The sequence below is a fragment of the Dryobates pubescens genome, chromosome 27 (genome assembly GCF_014839835.1).
Source record: "Dryobates pubescens isolate bDryPub1 chromosome 27, bDryPub1.pri, whole genome shotgun sequence".
NCBI lineage: Eukaryota > Metazoa > Chordata > Aves > Piciformes > Picidae > Dryobates > Dryobates pubescens.
Window position 1 is genome coordinate 6,120,022 of NC_071638.1, and position 26,703 is coordinate 6,146,724.

General features: G+C 41.3%; 1 protein-coding gene across 3 annotated transcripts in view; it reads left to right on the plus strand.

Annotated features, from left to right (window-relative positions):
• Positions 1-26,703, plus strand: part of PTPRZ1 (protein tyrosine phosphatase receptor type Z1) — a 153,854-nt gene that overhangs the window by 68,486 nt on the left and 58,665 nt on the right. For 2 of the 3 annotated variants that reach the window (XM_054173917.1, XM_054173918.1), the window contains exon 1: positions 20,174-20,320. In XM_054173917.1, coding sequence (XP_054029892.1) covers positions 20,197-20,320 — 124 coding nt within the window. In that variant the 5' untranslated portion in view covers positions 20,174-20,196. Of the gene's footprint in view, positions 1-10,478; positions 10,659-13,220; positions 13,373-14,633; positions 14,730-14,985; positions 15,053-19,358; positions 19,517-20,169; positions 20,321-26,703 lie in introns of those variants that run through there. The other variant, XM_054173920.1, reaches the window with a different exon arrangement.

The window sequence follows — 26,703 nt, forward strand, 5'->3', positions numbered from 1 at the left end:
GTAAATGCCATCCTTTTTTCATGGCTATTTATGGGATTTCTACATCCACTAGTGTTTAGTAGTAATGTTTTTTATGTACAGAGAATCAGAGAACCAGATCAGAGAATCTATATGTAATTTATTTATCTTCTTCAGCAGGCTTTGGATAAGAATGGATGGCTGTTGCCTTTATGAATTATGGCTGTTGATTTTTATGAAACATATGATTGTTTTAGTCAGGCTAGTACTGACAGAAGTTATTTTCCTATGTGATAGCAGCATGCATGTGTTTGGTTACAGGGAAAAGTGCCCCTGTGGTGTATCACCACAAGGCTTTTCAAGGAACTAAACAGACTGTTCATTAACATTCAGTGGTCCAGTAGGAAGGGAGGAAGGGAAGAAAGAAGGAAAGAGGCAGGGGAGAGGTTATACCAAAACAGGAGAGAAAAGGAAACCATATTCATTTTCTCAGTGAAAGCCAATATTGTTAGATCAGTTGATCTGTTGAGAAGCTGAGAAGAAGGAAAGTGCATGCTCTCTTTTAACATTCATCACTGCTTTTTGTTTCTGCACTGAGTGCCTGGTTCTGCCAGACACGATAATTCTAAAACACAGCAGAGTATACCTGGTAGTGACGAGTGAAAAGTGAAGACCATTATAGTGCAATTCATTAGACTTAGATGGTGATCTATAATCTGGTAAAAATGAGGTTTCTTACCCCTGAAAATGGGTTTCATTGTGCTCATCTCCTGGGACTACATGAGCTATCCCTTACCAGACAAATGTTAAATGCTGCATTTGAAGTAGATTATTGTTTCATCCTCCTTTGCTGTAGCTGATGGTCCTTTACAGTGCATTTTTGGGGTCTGTTGAATGACATGAGGCAAAGGGAAATACCTCCATGAGCTTAGTTTACCAACAGAAAGGTGATAAACATCCACTTGGTCTCTGTGCAGTAGCTATAAGTTTGAGAGTAAACTTTACTTCCAGGAAGTAGAGCTGATCTGTGATAGGACTGTACCATGTTGAAATCATAGAATAGAATCATAGGATCAACAAGATTGGAAAAGACCTCAAAGATCATCAAGTCCAATCTGTCACCCAACACCTCATGACTACTAGACCATGGCACCAATGCCACGTCAAATCCCCTCTTGAACACCTCCAGCCATGGTGACTCCACCACCTCCCTGGGCAGCCCTTTCCAATGGCTAACAACTCTCTCTGTGAAGAACTTTCTCCTCACCTCCAGCCTAAACTTCCCCTGGCACAGCTTGAGACTCTGTCCTCTTGTTCCGGTGCTGGTTGCCTGGGAGAAGAGACCAACCCCTTCCTGTCTACAACCACCTTTCAGGTAGTTGTAGACAGCAGTAAGGTCTCCTCTGAGCCTCCTTTTCTCCAGGCTAAACAACCCCAGCTCCCTCAGCCTCTCCTCGTAGGGCTTGTGCTCAAGGCCTCTCACCTGTTGGATGCTTTAAAGGACAAGCTGTTGTATGGCTTTAGAGGACAAATCCTGCAATCATCCAGTAGCATTCATCATTCTATGCTAATAGTATGCTAAACATCTCAGAAACAGGTGGGGAGTTCTCTTCTTACAGAAGACCAAACAGGCCCTTGATACTGCCATGATACAAAACTTTGCAACCTGATGGATTCTACGATTCTATTTTCCCTTTTGCCACTGTACCAAATTTCATTCCTTAATACCTAATTGAAAGATAGCTCTCAGATTTAACACTGTGTTCATTGTAAAAAATTATGTGGCAGTTTCTAATTATATATCGCTGCATGATTCTCTACCCGCATTGTTATGGAAATTCAGGAGCAATAGCATGAAAATAATAAAAAATAATAAAATAGAGATATCTTTAAAGGTTGACTGAGTTTCTCCTGTAAGCCTCCTGCTAGTCTAAACAGCTATCCCATTGAGTGCATTGCAAATGGAGCATCCATGATGGATTATATCGTTTCTAACTGGCCTGCAATGTCCAGATTTATGGGGGAATCAAAGAAGAAGAAGAAGAGGAACAGCAAACAGTTGCTATATTGAATGAAATCTGTCCATTGGCATTTATCCTCCTACGCATTTTGCTCAGTAATTCACTTAGTCTGGCTATGAATCATCAAGCTGACTCCAGGCAAGAAAAATCACCAAGCAGCCACCGTATTAGGAATAGTGATTACAGTTTTCCATTGTATCTCAAAAGCTGTACTTTATTCTATCTGATTTCTTCTTCTTCTTTTTTTTTTCTTCTGTAAGGATAAAATGAAAAGACAAAAAACCCTTCTCACTCAGTTAATTTTTGGTTATTTTATTGAGCAATGTCTCGGGAAGTATAAAGTGTATGTTCAAATTAAATGAACAAAGTGTGGAAGAATCCAGTAATCTGAAGAAAACAAAATGTTCCATCAGAACTTTCCTGATTCATTTTCTTTGTTAGCTATTAACAAGGGGTAAGTGGTCCATCACATATTAGATGAGGAACAGAGAAGATTAATATACCACAGTTCAACTGAAGATGGGTTAATGTTCTTCCCATGAAGTCTGTATATGTCTGCTTTATACAATACATATTACTTTTTCTGTGTGTGTACACACACACAATACACAGAGTACAATGTAGGTATAATGACACTCAAATACAAAAATGACAAATAAAGCACTAAACAATAGATTAAATGTTGTGGCATGTCTGAATGCATCTGGTTACAGAACGGCTAGAAATTTTGGTTGCTTCTGTTCATTTCATTTGAAATATTACAACCCAGGGTAAGAAAATGTATTGCATTCGTTTCTCTGTCACTGTATACGTGTCCAGAGAAGGGCAAGGAGGCTGGGGAGAGGCCTTGAGCACAAGTTGTACAAGGAGAGGCCGAGGGAGCTGGGATTGTTTAGCCTGGAGAAGAAGAGGCTTAGGGGAGACCTTATTGCTCTCTGCAACTACCTGAAGGGAGGCTGTAGTGAGGAGGGGGTTGGTCTCTTCTCCCAGGCAAGAGACCTCAAAGATCATCAAGTCCAACCTGTCACCACAGACCTCATGACCAAACCATGGCACCTAGTGCCACGTCCAATCCCCTCTTGAACACCTCCAGGGATGGTGACTCCACCACCTCCCTGGGCAGCCCATTCCAATGGCGAACAACTCTCTCAGTGAAGAACTTTCTCCTCACCTCCAGCCTAAACCTCCCCTGGTGCTGCTTGAGACTGTGTCCTCTTGTTCTGGTGCTGGTTGCCTGAGAGAAGAGACCAACTCCCTCCTGGCTACAATCCCCCTTCAGGTAGTTGTAGAGAGCAATGAGGTCTCCCCTGAGCCTCCTCTTCTCCAGTAGTGCACTCATCCAGAATGTGAACTGAAATCATTCTTCAGGCTGGGAAGATTAGAGACTGCATTGAGGAACTTCTGGTTGTAAGCTGAATGGCATAGCTATTAATATAATATATAATATATAATATATAATTCAGGTTGGACTTGATGATCCTTGAGGTCTCTTCCAACCTTAGTGATACTGGGATAATGTGATACTGTGATATTATGAAGTATCCAGATGTTTGTTAATCTCTGTCTCACCTGTTCATCCAATTTGGATGCACTGACTAAATATTGAAACAGAAATAAGGAGGGGTGGGGGGTGGGGAAAACAGCTCTACAATTTTGTGTTTAAAGCAGTATTGATTTGTCATCTAAATTTAAACTTTGTCCCACATCTTTTCATGGCCTTATTACTGATTTCTCACATCTCAGATAAAATGTTTTTTCTCTAACAGAAAGCCCCTTGAAATCACTTAGCACTTCAAAGTCTTACATCAGTAACATTTTTGAGAAGGCAAATCCATTATTCACAGTCTACACAGAGGGGATATCCTTCATCTGCTAGATGTGTCCAATCCATGTAAAAGTAATGATATCATTGTGAAAGTGAAAGCTGATGAAAAATGGAGAAGGAGAAATTAAGCAGAACTAAACAATCCATTTCTCTTTCCTGCTGCCTTTCATCTATAACATAAACACTAGGGTTCACATCAGTTTAAAACATGAAGTAATAAATTATGTAGGAGCAATGGAAAACCTTAATCAGACCTATGATTATTTCTGTACTGGCCATTATTGTCAGTTTGGGAAGCAGTGTTGATGCTCTGTAACTGGTTAGAGTATAAAACTTTCATGGTCTTGTATTGTGTCCCTATTTCTATCTAATGGTAGAGATCTAGCAATGTTGATGTTAGTCTCCCTTAGTCTTGGGAAGGAAGTATGGAAGCATTTCTCTTTCTGTAACTGTCATTAAAGCTAGAGCTTTTTATAGCTCCTGAGGGGGCACATGCTGGGAGTATGCCCATTCATGAGAAATATGATCCTAATAAGAGCTAAAAATGCAAACTCTATGAAGTCAGAACAACAGCTACTAAAGTGCTGGAAAGCAGAATTTTCCAAGTCAAACAGATCTGCTCACTAATGCAATTTGCTGACATGGTTATTAATCCCATAAAGCCCAAAGTGCTATTTTAATGATCCTGTTTCCTGAGAAAGTGCATCCATATTCAGTAAGAAGAAGAAATGTAGAGTATTTGTTTTACTCAGAGTCTCAGTCACTGGACTTGAGGTTTACATTTTAAGTTCTTTATGTATATTTTCCATTGATTTAAGAAGCTAGCTGCCATCTTTCATGAATTATGTATTACACTCAGCCAGTGCTGATGCATGGCAGTATACAGCAGTACTCATAATGATGATTTACATCCCAGCAGACACACATGTGATAGTGCGTGAACATGCTGAGAAACCCCTCATGGCGTGTCGTTGGGAGGACCACAGCCCACTCAGTTTCATAAGCTGTCTTCAGCCCTGCTCACTCCTTCCACTTGCATAGGATACTGAAGTCCAGAGTTGTCTGATAGATGCATTTCTTTCATGTATTTTTACAAAGGACAGAGGCACAGTAACACCTTGTGGGCCAGATCTTGTAAAGACAGCGGTAGTGGATACAAGTAAGAGCCAAAAGGAGAATTGGATGTGTGTTGCAGGGATGGGATCACTGGGACTAAGGATGAAGAGCAGTGTTCGAATCAGAGAATTTTAGAGTGGTATGGACCTCTGAAGACCATCAAGTCCAATCCCTCTGCCAAAGTAGGGTCACCTAGGGCAGGTCACACAGAAATGCATCCAGACAGGTCTGTAAAGTCTCTAGAGGAGACACCTCTCTGGGAAGCCTGCTCCAGTGCTCCATCACCCTTAGAGTAAAGAAGTTTTTCCTCATGTTGAGGTGGGGCTTCCTGTGTTCTAGTTTGTATCCATTATCCCTTGTCCTACCACAGGACACCACTGAAAAGAGACTAGCAGCTTCTTCTTGACACCCACCTTTCACATATTTATAGACATTAATAAGATCCCCTCCCAGTCTTCTTTTTTTGAGACTCAACAGCCCCAGGTCTCTCAGAGACATATGAGTGTTTCCTAGAAAGAAAAGGTAGCACAGTTCTCTTTGGACATTCTGCCCTGGGCAGGAATGATAGAGGTTATGGTCTTCCATCAACTTGTAATCTACTTTCCTCAGACTCATAATCATTCATTGTGAACTGTCAATTACTTCATCATAGCTGACAGCTTGGACAGCCACTGCTTCCTCAGTGCACTTTGGAAGATCTATTGTGCACATTTTTATTCTCCTCAGATTCCAAAGCACAGTTTGAGGGAATTCATTTTCAAAGCTCAGTTTCAACAATATTTTTCAAAATGGCTGGCACAGCTTTGATGAGCATTTCCATCATAGCACCTACAGTAAACCAATCTGCTCTTGTTTAAAAACATTTGGTTCTTTCACTTTTACTTTGGCTTTCTGCAAGTCATGTAAACTGCAGTAGTTTCACCACCTGCTGCCTAGACTAGATGTGTTTACATTAAAGCTTTAGTTGAGCTTGGGAATGGACTTCTGAAGCAAAACTTCTGGCTGCACCCCACTGCCATGCTTTGGTCTCAGCATGTGGCACAGATTCATCTCAACTGATGCTAAACAGGAGATACGCTGCAGGAATGTAGCAGCCGATGAGCATTCAGCCCATGGGACCAGACAGAGCTAGGCTGGGGTGAAAGCCTTCTGAAAGACATTATGGTAGGGACACTTGGTGCCATGGTTTAGTTGTGGGGTCTGTGGTGACAGGTTGGACTTGATGATCTTTGAGGTCTCTTCCAACCTTGGTGATTCTGTGATTCTGTGACATCTGGTCTTCAGCCTCAACTTTTTCACTCAATAAGTGCACTCATATTGGTCTGCAGTATTTGTTAATATAGATGCAGTAGTTATCTGCTCCAACATTTTCAGGTTTTATGCATAAACGTGTAATTTGCTGCTCGGGTATAATTTGACTCATCACAGCTGAATTCATCCATGAATTCCTTCTGGAATTCTCCATGATCCTGCACCTACACCAGAGCCTACCACTGACTTCTTATACATTTCATTCCATAGCTTTTGATAACTTCTCAGTACTTATGTGATTTTTTTTCCTCTTGACCTGCAAAAAGTACACAAATCTTGTTCCTTGTTGCTGAGATCAATATAATTTTTACCTTAGACTTCCACATTCCCTGTGCTCCTCAGTGCTGAGAGCACTTGTACTGCTGCAATTGTGAGCCATAATGGTATCCTTCGCTTATGCAGCTTTTTCAGCTCTACCAGCTGCTGGACCACGAAGAAGAAAACTGATTTATAGTTGTCAAATACTTACTCAGGTTTGCCAGCAGGAGCATTGATTTGGAGCATTCAGCTAATTTGTCATAGCTGTCAGGCTTATCTCTTGTACTCTGCAACCCTTAAGTACTTGTTTTTCATGTATCTTCGGCGGATTTCAAGCTAGCATTCATCCAGATACTTTTCTTTTGTCAACCTGAGAGTACCTGAAACAGCATTTGCATCTTTTTCATGCATGATATACATTGATTGGATTAGGTTAGTGTATGGCAATATGTAATTGCATGAAAATCACTGCTATAAAACTTTATTTGGGGCATAAAGATTCATAGGTGCTGTAAGATTTCAGTGAAGTGTAAACAGGAAAGTTCTCTATGAAAGGAGAATATTTTTATTGACTGAATTGTCTTTTGCTTCTGCACAGAAAAAGGCAGAGCATTATCAAATCGTTTCAGCAGGATCATCTCCATTTTGGAATGTGCTGCCCAGGGAGGTGGTAGAGTCACCATGCCTGGAGGTGTTCAAAAAGGGATTGGATGTGGCACTTGAAGCCATGGTTTAGTAGTCATGAGGTGTTGGGTGACAAGTTGGGCTTGATGATCTTTGAGGTCTTCTCCAACCTTATTGATTCTATGATTCTATTCTATGATTCTATCTCACATCAGTTTGAGACCTTTCTGGGGGACAGGAAATAATATCCTTCATCTTTCTTCTAACTTCCCTAATTTCTTTCTGTCCATGGAAAGCTTCGCATCCAGACTGAAAGAACTTCCTTGGTCAGGCCACAGCATCATCTGGAGCTATCATTTCATGTAATTCTGTATGCCTGGCTCCGGACATTGTGATGGATTACAAGCTTGGCACAACACTGTCTTCTGGGATGAGCTAAGATTACTAGTGTTATCATTAGCTTCATGCTAGGGATTTGTTATATGATACTCTGAGGCACAGATGACGACTATCAAGCAAAGAATTTGCATTCTACGTAACAAAACAACAAAATATGAAACAGTGAAAATTGGGAGGAGTTTCTCTACTTTTGATGTGTTTGTTTTAATTGAATGTGTTGGTGGATAGTAGGGGATTTAAAGGGGAGATGCAAAAATAGGGTATCTGCATTCATTAAAAGGAGTATGGAAGAAAGTACTCAAAAGTACACTTCTGGAAGAAAGAAAAGAGTATTTTCAATCAGTTCTAATGTCAGTGGTAGAAAGAAAAGAATAAAGGGAATATGTGTTAGGGAAAGATTCATAATGAGTTTCTGAAGGAGAGACTGCAGGTGAGCAATGGAAGTGGGTATGCAAGTGGAAACAAGAAGATTTCTACTGCCTTGAGGCAACAGCAAGAATCTGGGGAAGTCTTAGGCTGTGGCAAATGGAAGGAGCAAAGGAAACAAAAGTATGGATGTAGAGAGCAGAGCCTGACCCCAAGGGATAGCCATGGGCAGCTAGCCCAGCTCAAACTGTCAGAGACTTCCACAAAGCCAGGGAGGTCTCTGAAGAGTTCCTGCAACTTGGGAAATGACTGAGCTGGCTGAAAGTACACCTGGAAACAGGGGCCTGTCTGCGAGGATGCACAGGGCAAGATGAGAATTATTTTGGTCCTGTCTGACTATGTTTGGAGAATTTTCTGTTTAAAAAGTTGATCAATATAGTTTATATTTAAATAAAAATGTCTTTCTTTTCTTTAAAAGCCTTCTAACTGCTTTTCTACCTACATGTTCTTTTAACCATAAAGCTATTGTAGCTATATTTTCTTAGAAGATTCACTGTAGGAAATCCAAGCAGATTCATCTCCAAGAATTTCTTAAGGGAAGCTTCTAAGAGAGAAGGTGAAATATTAAAAGGTGAAATACTAACTGTGTTTTTCATATGAAAAGCACATTAGAAATCAAGATATTGGATTGTCTCCCAGGTGATAAACTGTATCTGGCAGCTAAATGTCCAGGAGAAGTGTGATTTGATGAGGAGCTGGAAGCTTACCCCTCATGCCATTCCCAAGGGGATCACTTCTGGCTTGGTACAGGGCTCTAATCCTCACCTGCAGGATATTCAGATCCATAACTCTAGACTGCAATTCATTTTGATTTGTTTGGCTGTTGTGCTTAACAGCTTTCACTGTTGCTGAGAAGTAAATGGGCTTATACACCATCTGACTTGCAGTACTTCATATGTGGCAAGGTGATATTGCTAACTTTCTTGACTTGATACTTGTTGAATAATTTAGCTCAGGTATGTTTCTAGGTAGCTAGCTATCCAGATGAGCATCTTGTATTACTGCCTGTTGTCATGGTTCCAGGACTGGCTGCATCTCTTCTTCCCTCTCTGAGTTTTTTGAGTCCAATGTGAGGCCTGTCCTTACCTGGGGTGCCACAGAGCAAAACTTTTGCTGACAGTCTTGGATGTAGCATAGCAGCCTGTAAATGAGCACTGGCTCATTTCAACACATCTAATTGGATGCACTAATATTAGCACTTAACTGCTAGTAAGGGGGAAGCTAACTGCAGCAATTACATTTTCTTAGGTCTGTGCAGTCAACTCTTGGTTTTAATTAGCCCTTTGAAGTGTTGCCAAAGTTCCTTGTGAGGAAAAAAATATGTATGTGCATGTAAACACATAAACATACAGAAAATATTGTGTTATTTTATACCACTGTGTTATATAAACAAAAGATTCCACATTGACTGTGTCTGAGCTGGCTACAGTGAGATGCCATGCAGCCCCTGTGCCCTGGAGAAGGTGCCCTGGAGCAGCACAGGACCCCCTGGCCACCCTCACCAGGCAGCTGCAAAAGGAAATGGCTTGAGCATGTCTGCATGGTCCTTCACAGGAAAAGCCAGGCCACACAGCCAGACTCTCCAGCCAGAGCATAACTAACAATTTTACTTTTTCAGGGTAGAATGTCTTTACCTGTTCCCTGTGTGTAAGCATTTTCTTTTATTATTCTTATTGCTTTTATTTATTTTGAAATCCTGTTGACTGAAGGGGAGGCTCAGGGGAGACCTTATTGCTGTCTACAGCTACCTGAAGGGTGGTTGCAGCCAGGAGGGGGTTGGTTTCTTCTCTCAGGCAACCAGCACCAGAACAAGAGGACACAGTCTCAAGCTGTGCCAGGGGAAGTTTAGGCTGGAGGTGAGGAGGAAGTTCTACACAGAGAGAGTTGTTAGCCATTGGAATGTGCTGCCCAGGGAGGTGGTGGAGTCACCATCCCTGGAGGTGTTCAAGAGGGAACTGGACGTGGCACTTGGTGCCATGGTTTAGTCATGAGGTCTGTGGTGACAGGTTGGACTTGATGATCCTTGAGGTCTCTTCCAACTTTGGTGATTCTGTGCTTCTGTAACGATACTCATATGATTAAAAGTGTTCTTTGTAAAGAAGGTTTTCACAGTAATTACAACATTGTTCTGAATGCCAGTTTCACCTGAAAGGCTTTTCCCCCAGTTTATTTATTTCTCTATACGGTGTGTGAGGGTGTTTTGGGTTGTTTGTTTGTTGGGGTTTTTTTTGGTGTTTGACTGGGTTTTATGTGTGGTTTTTGTTTGTTTGTGGGAGATTTGTTTGTTTTTTAGTTTTTTTGCTGTTTTCTCCTATCCCTAGGGATCTGTAAGCACATTTGTATGATGTCTAAAATGATCAGAAGTGACTGTTGCAGATAGGATTCAAGAGTAGATGTGCTAAGTATTGCTACAGACGAGGCCTGAAAAAAGGGCAGCAATCCTGGTCACAGATTGCAAACTGTTTTAACATTCCCACAGTAAAAATTACATGGATATTTTGGTTTTAAATACACTTAACCCCAAACCTTTTCATTTCTAGGAACTTTGAACCAAAAGAACTGGGGGAAAAAATACTCAGCCTGCAATGGTGCCAAACAATCTCCTATTAATATAGATGAAGATCTTACCCAAGTAAATGTGAATCTGAAGAAACTTAAATTCCATGGATGGGAAAAAGAAAGTTTGGAAGACACTTTCATTCGCAACACTGGCAAAACAGGTAAAAAAAAAGTCAGGTTTCATGTTTGGAGTTAAATGAGATCAGAAAAGTGATACAGGGTGGACAATCAAACAAGGACTTCCAATGAAACATTTTTATTTCACTTTTCCTTACCTTGTACATTCTGAATTCATCCATTAAAGGGAAAACAGGTGATGGCAATAGCCAAGCATAACAGACTGTGTGCACAGACAATGTGCACAGAGTTAAAGCAATCATGTCATTACTATTGTCCCATCATGAACACTTCAAGGCCAAAGAGTAATTTGGCATTTCCTATGAAATAATGCTAATTATTACCACATACCCAGAATCTGCAACAAGTATACAAAAATTATTTGTTTTATAATATGAATATATCACCTTCTCATCTGGAGCACTTCATGGGTGAATTGTCCTTTCAAAAAACTCAAGATGGGATTCATCTCACCTGTGCTGTCACCTATAATGTAGATACTTGCATCTGAATTACTCAGACTTCTTACAGTCAAAGAAGACAAATAGATGCTTTTATGGTCCCATTTATCTTACCTATCTCAGAAATGTATTCTACAAGGAAGTGATTTATGCCTACAAGATCCTATTTCTCCCAGCAGTAAAAGATGCACTTGTTTTGTAGCCACTTTGCTGTGTACGTCCAGTATAGCAGTAACTAAAAGGTACTTGTTGGAACTACTGTTTCTTGTTTTGGGCACAGGTATAGAGGAAGATCTCTTAACAACTTCCTCCACAGGTATGGAGAAAGACTCCTTCTCTTATCACCTGTCTAACCCTCTAACTGGTTGCAGTGAGACCCCTGGACCAGCCTTTGTATTGCATTTTAGTGCTAATGTTCCAAATGTCTGTTCTTGGCCCCATCGTGTACTTTCTACATACTGTTCCACAAATTTCTTACTTCCCTCTTGCCCTACTAGATGGGATAAATAGTTCATTTTTCTCTTCAAGAGATCCCTGAGAAAACATTGTCTAAACTCCATAAAAGCAAACTAAGCTCTTCCTCACCTGCTGCAATTCAGATATTATAGAAGCAATTTCTAAGTTCAGCAGGTCTTGAGGGCGGAACTGTAATGAAACTGAATACCATTAGTGCTGTTCAGCAAAAGGTCAAACAGATCACAGTCACTGGAGGTGGGAAAGCCAAATGTAGGACCTCAATCTATTCCTCTCCTGGAAGAGTGCTCCACAGCTGAGGGGTGTCACAGATGGGACAGTTCTCTTAGAAACTGACTACAATGTTATTTTCATGTATTGCTTCTTGATTTGTTTCTACAATTATTATAATAATGATGGGAGGGTATATTCCTTTTTGGTGCTTTCAGGAAGCTATATCTTTCAGGAATTTCTCTTCTTAGACCACCAGATTGGTGGCTCAGCCAGTTTTATGAACTTTCTAGCATAGTTCTGTGACTAGCTTCAGACAACAGGAGACCAAGAGTGCACTTAACTACGGCTATTTTATGAGTTGCATCATGAAATGCAACATATTTCTTCTTGCTAATAATCATAGAATAGTCCAGGCTGGAAGGGACATCCAAAGCTCATCTAGTCCAACCTCCCCACCGTCAGCAGGGACATCTCCAACTAGATCAGGCTGCTGAGGGCCTCATTGAGCCTCACCTCTCCAGGGAAGGAGCCTCAACCACCTCCCTGGGCAACCTGTTTCAGTGTTCCACAACCCTCATTGATAAGAACTTCTTCCTGATAGCCAATCTAAATCTGCCCTTCTCTAGTTTGAAGCCATTGTCCCTCACCCTGTCACCAGAGGCCCTTGTAAACAGCCTCTCTCCATCCTTCCTGTAGCCCCCTTCAGGTACTGGAAGGCTGCTATTAGGTCTCGTTGGAGCCTTCTCTTTTCCAAGCTGAACAACCCCAGCTCCCTCAGCCTGCTCTCATAGCAGAGGTGCTCCCACCCCCTGATCATTTTCCTGGCCCTCCTCTAGACCCTCTCCATCAGGTCCATGTCCTTCCTGACCTGCAGGGCTCCAGACCTGCACACAGTACTCCAGGTGAGGTCTCACCAGAGCAGAGCAAAGTGGCAGAATCATCTCTCTGGATCTGCTGGCCACACATCTTTTGATGCAGCCCAGGATGTGACTCGCCTTCTGGGCTGCAAGTGCATACTGCCTGCTCATGTCCAGCTTCTCATCCATCAGCACCCCCAAATCTTTCTCCACAGGGCCTGTTTTAAACACCTTCTCTCCCAGTCTGTATTGATAGTGAGAATTGTTCCAGCCCAAGTGCAGAACCTTTCACTTGCTCCTGTTGAACCTCATGAGGTTCACCTGGGCCCGCCTCTCCAGCTTGTCCAGGTCCCTCTGGATGACATCCTGTCCCTCTGGTGTATCGACAACACCACATAGCTTTGTGTCATCTGCAAACCATACTTCTTACTTTGTTTAAATAACCAATTCCCTGTCAAGTTGCTTATGAAGTACAGGGGAAAAGCCATATCATGTTTACCTTTTAGTACCTGATACTGAAACAGGAGAGTCATAGAAGCCTTGGCCAGCTTTTATATTGATGATCCTTTTTTTCCCCCCCTCCCTCTCTCTCTTTGTTCAGTGGAAATTAACCTGACAAATGATTACTATGTAAGTGGAGGTGGATTAGACACCATATTCAAAGCAAGCAAGATCACTTTTCACTGGGGAAAATGCAACTTGTCATCTGATGGATCAGAACATAGTTTAGAAGGACAAAAATTTCCTCTGGAGGTAAAGTACAAAATAGTTTTTGACAATTTGTTCTCCTGCAAAAAGTAATACTGCTTACTGAATACTTTTGTTTATTACTTGATTAAAGTCTATTTTCAAATACAGTCATTCACTTTCCAAACTAATAATAGTTAATTTCTGCATTTGGAAAGGGCATTGTAAGACATTATTTCATGTCATTCTCAGCATGTCTAAACTGTGCATTTGCACACACGCTTTCTAAGATGACAATAGGAGTCAGTCCTACTAATTTGACAAAGTTCAAGCTCCCACTAACAGTCAAGCTGCTACATATTCACCCATCATATTCCACAGCAGTTGGTTATTTAAAGTGTAAATGGTCTTTTCAAAGCTGGGGCTTTGCTGAAAGCCCATGGAAGCCTCTGGGCTTTACTGAGGCAAAGCATGACCCGAGTTACAGACCACACTTGTTAACTGACAACATGGTGTTGTGATCATTTCTCTGCTAAAAATACTTAGTTGTGACAGGCAACTGTGCTGCTGCTCACTCTGGGCAGTTCAGACTTCTGCATCAGAGCAAAGCAGTAGAGCCAAGTTTATCCTGTGCCCCGTGGAGAGCTGTGAGCCAGGAACTTTCCCTGGGCAGTATCATTTCCTCATTACCCACTTAAAAATTCCCACTCACACTCAACCTGTCCTGCCAAGGCATCAAAGAGAACATTTTTCTCTGTCATTACCACATGAAAAGCTAGTAGGAACAGAACACTCCTGCATTCATGTTGGTGACTTGGTACTAGAAGAGGTTTCCTGTCTGCATCCAGAAAAAGAGAGGAAGGGGTGCAGCAAACCCAAAGCCCACGATGGCAGTCAAATATGGGCACAGAATACCTGGTAATCTTTTAGTACCAGTATTCTCTGCGTTTACCTCAAGGCAGATGTAGTAGGGACATCCTACCCTATTATTCAAACTTTACCAATGATTTCAAGATCCATCTCACCTGAGTACTCTAGGTTAGATGCCCAGTATAAATAAGTTAACTTAGCTTACTGTATTATCCATGGAGACTGTTGTGTTCCTTGACAGGGTAACTCCTGCATATGAAGTGTTTTTCCAGTGGATGTCGTATTTAGGTAGCAACAGCTGATTAATTCCATTCCATATCTTCAGATAATACATTTGACATAGATTAAAACATTCATTGCTTTGTAATCCAATTTTCTTGCTTGAACATTTTTCATCAAAATGGGAATGTTTAATTTTTGGTTTGTATCAACCATTTGAATGTATTTTTATTTGCAGATGCAAATCTACTGCTATGATGCAGATCAGTTTACAGATTTCGAGGAGGCAATTAAAGGAAATGGAAAGCTAAGAGCTTTATCAATTTTGTTTGAGGTAAACAAAATGTATCTTTGTGTCATTAAAGAAGCTTTGAAACATGGCAGATGTTCAAACTGATTTAACTTGTTCCAGTGTGTGATCATTTAGTTAAGACTCACATATATCTTCCTAATTTATTCTTGCAGAAAAGCAAATGGGGAAAATATGTTTGCTCTGCTTTAAGTCATCTACAGTTTTGGTGGCAAACTGCACCTTTCAGGTCTTTTTATGAAGCCTGTGACATTAAGAAAAAGCAATTTCTTTTTAACAGGTTGGACCAGAAGATAATCCAGATTATCATCCAGTCATTAATGGAGTAGATAGTGTTAGTCGTTTCGGTAAGTCTGCCTCCATGTTTTATTGATTACTGATTAGATTAAATCCCATTTTAATGTAATTATGAAACACATGGTTCTCCAGAGCTCAGCCATGGCTATTTTGTTAGAAGCAGCAACAGTCATCTGGGTAGACTAAAGAGCTGAGCAGTCACCAAGTGTATGAAATTTAACATCAGCAAGCACCAGATTCTGCAGTCCTGGTATGTGTACAAATTGGGGAATGAAAGGCTGGAGAGCAGCCCTGCAGGAAGAGATCTGGGGGTTTCTGTTGATGGCAAGTTGAATATGAGTCAACAGTGTGCCCTGGCAGCAAAACCAGACAGCTGTGTCCTGGGTTACATCAAGCACAGCGTAGCTGGCCTGTTGAGTGAGGTGACTGTCCCACTCTGCTGCATTGATGTGGCCTTACTGTGAGTACTGTGCACAGTGCAGATGCCTTAATATAAGAAGGACATCAAACTATTAGAGTGCTTCCAAAGAAGAGTGACCAAGACGGTGAAAGGCCTTAAGGGCAAGGCTTTGGATGAGCAGCTGAAGTTGCTTGATTTGTTCGGCTTGGAGAAGAGACAGCTGAGAGGTGACCTCATCACAATCTACTGCTTCCTCGAAGGAAGCGGTGGGGAGGAGCTCATCTCCTCTCTCTTGGGACAAGCAACAGGACACGAAGAAAGGGAATGAAGCTCATCAGGGGATCTTCAGATCAGACATTAGGAAAAGTTTCTTCACTGAAAGGGGTAGTTGGCGATTGTTGAGGCTGCCCTGGGAAATGGTTGCAGCACCAAGTCTATCAGAGTTCAGGGAACATCTGGATGACACTTTTAGTCATCTGGTCTGGTTTTAGGTGGTCCTAGGAAGAACAGAGAGTTGGAGACTAAGGTCTTTATGGATCCCTTCCAACTTGAGATATTCTGAGCTTTTATAGAATCATAGAATCAGTCAGGGTTGGAAGGGACCACAAGGATCAGCTAGTTCCAACCCCTCTGCCATGGGCAGGGACAACTCACACTACATCAGGCTGGCCAGAGCCTCATCCAGCCTGCTCTTAAAAACCTCCAGGGATGGGGCCTCAACCCCCTCCCTGGACAACCCATTCCAGGGCTTCACCACTCTCATGCTGAAGAACTTCTTCCTCATGTCCAGCCTGAATCTCCCCACCTCCAGCTTCATTCCATTCCCCTTAGTCCTATCACTACCTGAGATCCTGAGAAGTGCCTCCCCAGCCTTCTTGTAGGCCCCCTTCAGATGCTGGAAGGCCACAATTAGGTCACCTCAGAGCCTTCTTTTCTCCAGACTTACCCCAAGTCTAAATATTTTTAACAACAGTGATAAGTGTAAATGAATAAATATAACTGTCATGAGGAAACTGCAACCCTTTAAATGCTAAATGAAGAGAAATGACTGATTTATTTAGTGAGTTTTCTTAGTCATACATTTCTGGATTTTCATATGTGGTTGGAACTGAAATAACTTGTTGCAGCCATGCAATGTGCAGGAGACTTCCTGTATAAATCTGAAAGACTCCAATTCTCTTACATGTGTACTAACATTATTCAAACCAAAAACACTTCAGTGTTTTAGAATTCCTTGTTGGCCAGCAGGAGCAGGGAGTTTATTCTGCCCCTGTACACTGCAGTGGTTAGGCCACACCTTGAGTTCTGTGTCCAGTCCTGGGCCCTTCAGTTTAGGAGGATGTTGACTTGCTGGAATGTGTCCAGTGAAGGGCAACAAAGCTGTGGAGGGGTTTGGAACACAAGCCCTATGAGGAGAGACTGAGGGAGTTGGGGTTGCTTAGCCTGGAGAAGAGGAGGCTCAGGGGTGACCTTCTTGCTCTCTAAAACTACCTGAAGGGAGGTTGTAGCCAGGTGGGGGTTGGTCTCTTCTCCCAGGCAACCAGCACCAGAACAAGAGGACACAGTCTCAAGCTGTGCCAGGGGAGGTTTAGGCTGGAGGTTAGGAAGAAATTCTATACAGAGAGAGTGATTGCCCATTGGAATGGGCTGCCCAGGGAGGTGGTGGAGTCACCATCATTGGAGATGTTTAGGAGGAGACTGGATGGGGTGCTTGGTGCCATGGTTTAGTTGATTAGGTGGGTTGGATAATAGGTTGGACTTGATGATCTTGAAGGTCTTTTCCAACCTGGTTTATTCAATTCAATTCAATTCAATTCAATTCAATTCAATTCAATTCAATTCAATTCAATTCAATTCAATGATACCTCAGCATTGCAAAGCCCCTGAAAATTGGGAGGTTGAAAGTATAAGAAGGTTTTGGTACACTATTTTAAAAGCTTTCATAAGTATGACACTAAAATGCAGGCTGTTCTTCTGCAGAAAGCAAACACCATTCAACAAATATAAAAGGGAGCAATTTTTATAAATTGCAAAGACAGAGAAGGGGAAAATATAAAGCAGTTAAACTTCATTATCTTTGCATGCTATCTTCAACAAAACATGAAAGAGTATGAGTAATACATCAAGGCAGATGCTCTCCTTTAGCCTTGGAAGGAGCTATAAAGCTATCAGAAGCAGGGTTCAAGATACAACCACTTCGTGGAACTTCAACAATGAGTAAGGGATCGTTTTGTTGAATAGAATGTAAATGAGCTCTGAAAATTGAGGTCATTACTAAATCAAGTTGTTCTTCCTGAATAAAAGTGAATAGCACATGAGCTGTCCTTTTCCATGATGTACATGATCTGTCCTTGTCAGTCATATCTGTGCTGTGCTTATTGGAATTCCGTTTTCACAGCTCTCAAGCTCTGCAGAAGAGCAGTCCTGTTCGTCCTAGACACTCTGCTTCTCATAATTCGTTGTGGGTGTTTGATGTTAGAATCTAGACTGTCAATCACATTAAAGGTCATTTTACAATTCAAAATTGCCAACTATATAGCAGAATTCTTACTATAAATTAGACGTTCCATGACCCTAACTGTCTGTATGAAATGGACTGACCATATATTTTTACTGAAGGAAGAATGTGTTACCTAGGCACATACCACATAGCTTCTGTCTGAGGGGTGATTAACATGTTGACAGGAGAAATAGAAAGATGGGCTTTGCTTGATGCTGCTAAATGTTCCCCTTTCAAGACACATCAATAAGAGAGAGGAGAGGAGCTGGCTCTTAAACTTTTAACTCCGTGGAATTGTCACTGTACAAGAGAAATGCATCAGTGATTTGTAGTGAACTGTTCATGTAATTTGTTCTCTCACCAAATTAATGAGAAATTGTGAAGACAAAGATCAGAAATCTGTACAAGGCTTAAGAAGTAATGTTCCTGTAGAGTCATAAGTTGATGCACAGTCTGAAAGTTGATTAGATGCTCATCAGTGAATACTTACAAAATAGGGAGCAATGTAAAATGAGTAACATCAGATTGAAATTAGATATGTAAGGATCTACATGATTCCAAGCTGAATAAAACAATTTTGGATGCATCAGACAATAAGGCAGATAATTGTCACAAGACTGTATAACTATCACAGACCAAAAAAATCTACCCTGAGGAAGTTTGGACAAATTCTGCTGATTTTTGCTGCTGGACAATACTGCCATATCAGCATGATCTTAGCTTTCTGTGGGTGGATTCCTAGCAGTTCCTCATGCATACTCCCTACTGACAGGTACCTGCTGGCCTGAAAGGTGTGCTGCTGTTTTCACAGGAGTATAAACACAATGGTCTTGTAAAAAGCAAAAATATGGAGGAGCCTTTGCATCCTTCTCTGCTTTGCATAAAACAGTTACCTTTTTTTTCACTGTATTATTAGCATTTTAAACAAACCACATTCCACTGAAATTCTGCTTCTGCCATCATGAGCAATAGAACTTTTAAGTCTAGCACTCCAGGCAGTGATTTCCTGTGGAGATTAAGGTCCTGTAAGAAGCTCAACAGATTCACCAACTTCAGAGAGACTTTGAAGCCATGTCACATGAGACCAAGACTTAACGTACTTTTAACATACTCTTTAGAGGTTTATGGGTGAGACAGGATTCACATCTTGGGCATTTACAAGTGGACTTGCAGGTGAACAAATTCTTGTGAACCAATGTACTGATTATTTATTACTGGAGTAATTCCTTACACCTTCCCAAGTAAGCAGAGTGGTTAGTGAACAGTGCTTATTCAAACTAAACAGAAAAAGCTCTGCAATTTATTTGTATGCTAGTCTCTCTGGAGGTCAGATTTTTGAAGAGCCTCAGAATTAGCATGTTCCTATAATGGCAACTCTTTTGGAGTCTGTGATTTCTATGCATTGCTTCTTCAGTATTTTAACTGTCTGACTCTATATACTTTATGCTTTTTCCAGGAAAACAGGCTGCCTTGGAACCATTTGTTTTGCTGAACCTTTTGCCGAACACAACAGACAAATACTACACTTACAATGGGTCTTTATCAACTCCTCCCTGCTCTGAAACGGTTGAATGGATTGTGTTTAAAGACACCATTAGTATTTCTGAAGACCAGGTAATTATTTGTGTTAAACCCAAACAACTGGACATAAGAACAAAGAAAAGCAGTTACTGTGCATATGGTAAAAGCTCATGATACTCCCTTCCAGCCCAAAGACCTGGCTTTTCTTTTAACTAGTTTTAAATTTTTCATGCAGCCATTACATGAAAAATAATGTATATTACTGAAGTGTGCTATCTTTTCCCTTTCCTACTTCATGACTAGATTCTGAGTGGGGTTTTTGCCTTGAGGGGGTTAAGAACACACTGCCTAACTCTGCAGGCTGTCGCCCAGCTTCGCGGTGGTGACTGGGCAAAGCTTAGCTCCAACAGCAGAGTGGTTGAGAAATACAGGTGGAATAAACTATTAGATGCTGTGGAAGCTACATCCTCGAGTTGTGTGCACCAAACTGTCTCTCTACTATCACAGAAGTTCTGCTTCTCTGCTCCCCTTTCTTTGTATTCAAGTATCCGTGACAGGATGCTTCTGGAACAGTATGTTGCACTTCAGGCAGCCCTGGTACAGTGGAACAAAAGTTCAGTGCCACTTGGGAAAGCTCCACTGGGAGACCTTACCCAACTTTGTTTTCCCATGTTGTTTTGCCTGTTAGAAGAATATAGTTAATTTGTTATGGCTTCTGACTTCTGTTTTTTTCTCACCTCTTGTAGTTAGCCGTATTCTGTGAAGTCCTTACAATGCAGCAGTCTGGCTATGTTATGCTGATGGACTACCTGCAAAACAACTTTCGAGAGCAACAATATAAGTTCTTTGGGCAAGTGTTTTCCTCTTACACTGGACAAGAAGAAATTCATGAAGCAGGTACTTACTGAATAGTCATTCCTTCCATCACAGGTTGAAACACAATTTTCAGTGAAAGAGTCATCCCAGTATGAAGATACTCATTTTACATTGTGTAAAAGTAGCAGGCTGTATTGTTACTCATAAATCTATCACTTCAGAGGAAAAAAACAGCAATCATAACACATGTCAGATTAAATGGAGTGGAAAATGAAGTGCTTGTCTTGACCAAACATTCAGTGAAGATCACGTCAGTTCAAGCTTTCTTGTGCTGCCCTTTGAATGTGTTACAGACTTAAACAAAGCTGCCTTTTCAGGGGCTGCAGGAGGATTTTGGTTTACAAACCCATTTGGCTCTTTGTTGTGAAATGTGGATGCTTTTCCAACAGAGGCTAAAGTGAGGTCACCAAATTCGTTTCACTTCATCTGCTGAGAAAGTAATAGATGGAAAGAATCCCAGAAGCCAGTGTCTGTTCTGTGTTTTACCTAAAACCTCAGGGAAGTTTGTGAATCAATGGATGTTGGGTAATGGGGACCAAAGTCTAGCACTAAGTATGGAAGTCAATGATTTCTTACTCACAAGTGCAGAGGAATAAATAGCAAGCATCTAATTTTGAAGCATTTTGTTGCTACTTGGGTGGGGATGCCTCTTGATTCTTAAACTCAATTGTACTACTCTGTGCTAAATTAGACATAGGTGTTCTTCAGATCAGAAAGAAGCATGGTTTCATTTTAATTCACCTTGGTTGGGAGAGTATTTGTGTTCCTGCTGGAAGGATCCATATATGAAACTTGGTGCAAGCTAGGAGATGTTTGTTGTTCAGAACTGCTGAAGGGCTGAGCTCCCTGAACAGGTACATCACACTGATTCACCACAGCACTGCAAAGGATAGCTTTACTGCTTTACATTTCTATAACCAGTCCATGACACCCATGTTCTCAGCTCAGCTTGTCATGAATGCCTCAAGATGTGTGCCCAGAATATACATATTTTCTTTTGCACTGGTCTAAGCCAAGAGATACCTCTTTTGGCAGTGGGGTGCAGGAAGTGAAGCTTGCAGGAGTGTGGAATTGAGATGCTTAGCAAGTTATCACAATTAAGTAAATTTCTGTCTCCAAATAGACATACAGTGGATATTCTTGATTTGACCTAACTTAAAGAATGACTGTGCTTCCTCAAATCCCTCTGTTTAACTAAGGTCTCTGGGAGACAGTTCTGTAATACAGACCACCTCTTTATGTGTAGATGTCAGAAGGCAATGAATCTTCTCAATCCTTTGTAAATAGGCAACAATCTAAAGTGAAGAAATATTATAGGCAAAGGACCTTTGAAGACAGGCTGAGACTACTGGTTAGGCCACACCTTGAGAACTGTGCCCAGTTCTGGGCCCCTCAATTGAGACACTTGAACGTGTCCAGAGAAGGGCAACAAGGCTGGGGAGAGGTCTCGAGCACAAGTCCTGTGAGTAGAGGCCGAAGGAGCTGGGATTGTTTAGCCTGGAGAAGAGGAGGCTCAGGGGAGACCTTATTGCTCTCTACAACTACCTGAAGGGAGGTTGTAGCCAGGAGGGAATTGGTCTCTTCTCCCAGGCATCCAGCACCAGAACAAGAGGACACAGTCTCAGACTGCATCAGGGGAAGTTTAGGCTTGAGGTGAGGAGAAAGTTCTTCACAGAGAGAGTTGTTAGCTGTTGGAATGTACTGCCCAAGGAGGTGGTTGAGTCACCGTCCCTGGAGGTATTCAAGAGGGGATTGGACATGGCACTTGGTGCCATGGTCTAGTAGTCATGAGGTCTTGGGTGACAGGTTGGTCTTGATGATCTTTGAGGTCTTTTCCAACCTTATTGATTCTATTATTCTGTCACTTGCAATTCACTTGCTTCCCAGGTGCTTGCATCACAGCCATGACCTTGGTCTTGATCCTGGAGCTTAGTCACTGCAATAACAGGTGCTACTTCCAGCTGTGCCATCCTAGTTTACCATGTGCTGACACCAGAAGGAGCCTTCCATGTAATGCCCAAAGTAACATGTGCATTAAAACAGTTTGGGAGACTGCTTCAAATCAGTTCCATTTCTGCACTGTATGAGACACTGTGCATTTTCTTCCTTATTTGTGAGTTTAATATCCATACAGATAAGGATATTAGAATATTTTCCTACACTGATCATTTTATCATTTAAAATTAGAACATGCTTCAGGTTCATGTAATGATGAAATACATTGTACAGAGCATCCAAAATTTCACACTTCTGTAACACTGAGCAAATGGGTTTCAGTCACTGAGGTTAAAGCAAGTGTGTCCTGCACTCACATTACTGTGGCAGTATGTATTCCAAATCAGATATTTACAGTAAGAAATCATAGATTAGTTCTGGGTTTTCCAAACAAGGAGAGATAGAAAGGGATCACTAAAAAAGTTTTCCAGAATAGAATAGAACAGAACAGAACAGAATAAACCAGGTTGGAAGAGACCTTCAAGATCATCATGTCCAACCTATCATCCAACACCATCTAATCAACTAAACCATGCAACCAAGCACCCTATCAAGTATTCTCCTAAACACCTCCAATGATGGTGACTCCACCACCTCCCCAGGCAGCCCATTCCAATGGGCAATCACTCTCTCTCTTCCTAACCTCCAGCCTAAACCTCCCCTGGCACAGCTTGAGACTGTGTCCTCTTGTTCTGGTCCTGGTCGCCTGGGAGGAGACCAGCCCCCACCAGGCTACAACCTCTCTTCAGGTAGTTGTAGAGAGCAATAAGGTCTCCCTTGAGCCTCCTCTTCTCCAGGCTAAGCAACCCCAGCTCCCTCAACCTCTCCTCATAGGGCTTGTGTTCTATACCCCTCCCCATCTTTGTTGCCCTTCTCTGGACACATTCCAGCAATTCAACATCTTTCCTAAACTGAGGGGCTCAGAGCTGGACACAGGACTCAAGGTGTGGCCTAACCAGTGCTGAGTACAGGGGCAGAATGACCTCCTTGCTCCTGCTGGCCACACTATTCCTGATCCAGGCCAGGATGCCATTGGCCCTCTTGGCTGCCTGGGCACACTGCTGGCTCATGTTCAGCCTTATGTGCACTGTGGAAATGTAACAACAGCATGTACACATATTTATGCATGTTTGTGTACACCCACATGCACATATATGCAGACGAATGCAATCATAGGATTTGTTTAATTGGCAACATTAGAGCATTTGGATTTTTACCTTCATTTTAATAGAAGGTGAATAAAATCACCTAGGAATCACTGAACTTAATGATGATATATAAAAATCGTAACATGAATGCCAAGAGGAAATAGTCTTATATATTTCATATTTAATATTGCAGAGTTCTTGTAGCCAATAGAGGAAAAATAATCTTTAAAATCCCTTTAAGCAGTATTAGACTAATGGCAAGAGTAAGTCTTACTCAAGGAGATAACTGAAAAATTACATTGTGTTGTGAAGCCTGGAATCCAAAATTTCTCCTGTTGGATTCAGTGTAGACTCTCATTAGGCAGTGGGATTAAGTGCTTGATTTATTCCTGTTACTAATACACAGCTTTTCTTAAACAGAGATAAGTTTCCTTAGAGGGCTAAAAGATTCTTTCTATTCAATTATGAAGCACTTTCAGCAATATATTGTTAGAAATTTTCAGAGTGACAGCCTCAACATTCTTGGTGTATGAGCAGCACTGCCTTACTGAGGACATGGGAAGTAATTAATTCCTCAAGTTTGCTTCTCATTACAGGTTGGAAAAGACCTTTACCATCACTGAATCCAGCCATAAACCTGACACTGCCCAGTCCGCCACTGAACCATGTCCCTGAACACCATATCTATACACCTTCTAAATACTTCCAAGGATGGTGACAGCCTCTTGCCTGAGCAGCCTGTACCAATGCTTTAGAAGCATTTTGGTGATGAAATTTTTCATGCTGCCACATGAGGCTGTTTCCTCACATCCTATCCCTGGCTACTTGCCAGAAGAGGCCAACACTCACTTCCTTTGAGGTGATTTTAGAAAGTAATAAGCTCTTCCCTGAGTCTCCTTTTCTCCAACCTAAATGACCCCAGTTCCCTCAACCTCTCCTCACAGGAATTGTGCTCCAGACCCTTCGTCAGCTTTGTTACCCTTCTCTAGACATTCTCCTGCGCCTCAGTGTCTTTCTTGTGGTGAGGGGATGAAAATATTCAAGGTGCAGCCTCACCAGTGCCCAGTACAGGGGCAAGATCATTTCCCTACTCCTGCCAGCCGCACTATTTCTGGTACAAGCCACGATGCTTTCAGCCTTCTTGGCCACTCATCACTGCTGTCTGTCACAGGTTAGAGCTGGGCTGGCCAGTAAATTAGTGACAGACACTCTCTATGAACACCTCCTACTGCTCCATCTCTCTCAAGAAATAGAGTAGACTGGGAATTTTGAAGAACTACTTTTTGCAACACTGGGAGGGAATTGAAAATCCCCTTGAATGTATTAATGTAAATGAAGTGACTTCACGATTCCCACAATTGAAAATCTGGTTTTAAAAGACAAAATATCTCAAGTCCAGATTCAACTAAAAGTAAAAGAAAGCAACAAATATAGAAAAAGTCCTGAATTAATCCAAGTGCCACCTCAGAACTACACTTATTGCAGCTGTGTCAGTCTCAGAGAAGCTTAAATCCAGGCAAATCCTGGATAAATGTGTATCTGAATAAGCCAATTTTTGGCATGTTATAAAGGTCTTTTTTTTTTTGTCAAAAATACAGCCCAGTCAGGTTTTGACAATGATTTGGCTAATGTATCCTGGTGCTTCCAGGTGATGGAGCTCATTTTAGATTAAAAACTCCAAAGTGACGTGGGTAGCACTATATTCTACAGAAGAATATGTAAAGATTGCCTCATTATTATGTTCTGATATGCAAAACTAGCATCTAAGTACTCACCTGGCTAAAGCAGAGATATTAATTAAAGTCCAACAGAGACTTGAATAGGTCTCTGACTTCCAGTGATAGTATTTTGCTGCTCAAGACTTGTTATCCAGTTGACTATTTGTGACTTTAGGCCAGTAACAGACTCAAGAACTCCATTTTTTGCAGTCTCTTCACCCAGACTTTCTAAAAGTTAGTATCAGAGCAGAAGTCTTTAATCAGGTAAATTGTTATTTGATCTTCTTTTTCCAGTCTTTGGGGAGGGAAAATGTGAAAAGGCAGAAGCAAAGTGCCTCTGTGTTACTAAAACTGGCAGGAGAGTAAAGCAAAGGGCACAGGCAGGATGTTTGATGAAGGGGCATCAGAGGAGCAAGGGATAACAACGTCAGAAAGAACCAAAGTAAAATAATATAGAATAGAATAGAATAGAATAGAATAGAATAGAATAGAATAGAATAGAATAGACCAGGTTGGAAGAGACCTTCAAGACCATCATGTCCAACCTATTATCCAGCACCACCTAATCAACTAAACCGTGCAACCAAGCGCCCTATCAAGTATTCTCCTGAACACCTCCAATGGTGGTGACTTCACCACTTCCCTGGGCAGCAGCTGAGTGTTATATAGGAATATTGTAGATCACTGCAGGGGTGATCATGATTGATCATCAAAAAGAGGAGAACAAAAGGGAAGATAATATTTTTCTTGGGGGATAAAAAAAAAATCAACTAGTTGGAAGAACTATCTGGGATTAAAAGCAGAGTGAAAGTGCATACACCAATCTTGTACTTTGGAGAGTTTCATAGTACTGCTCAGTTAGACTGAGATTTCAGAACAAAATTCATTCACAGATGGAAAAAGCCAGTAGAGAAGGGTTTGTAACAGAGAGAAACTTGGTACTTATACTGTGGGAAAGAAAGCAGTTAGAGAGTTATTTTAAATACTTTTGAAAACAAACAGCTGAAAAGTGTTTTGATTCATTTGCAATTAAAAAAAATATAAAAATAACAATTGAATCACCTGCCTCAATACTCAGAAGTGAGAATCGAATCATCTTTAGGGGCCACACGATTTCCTTTTGCCATCTGGTGGAAATGAGGTGGAATTACAAGTTTTAGTAATAATGGAATGTGCACAACTTGAGGATTTTTGTTTGTTTGTTTGTTTTGAATTTAGGCTTGATGTCAATTAAATTATGTCAATATAATAAATACAATGGCATGTCAGATACATAGCACAGTAGATTGATAGTCTGTCAAGCTACAGAGTTCAACTAAATTACAGAGCAATACTGCCCGTACCATTACCTCACTCACACACACCAATAAAAGGAAATCGCTACTTATTTTCCATCCACTAGTTCTTACCAGAGCTGCTCAAAACTGCCTACAGAAGGGAAGAAAAAGTTTGCAAAATGTTTTTCTTGAGGGGCTTGAGTGCCCCCCTGTGTCCAAGTAGCAAATTGCAAAGTCAATGGGAAGTCTTTCAAAACCCAGCGTTG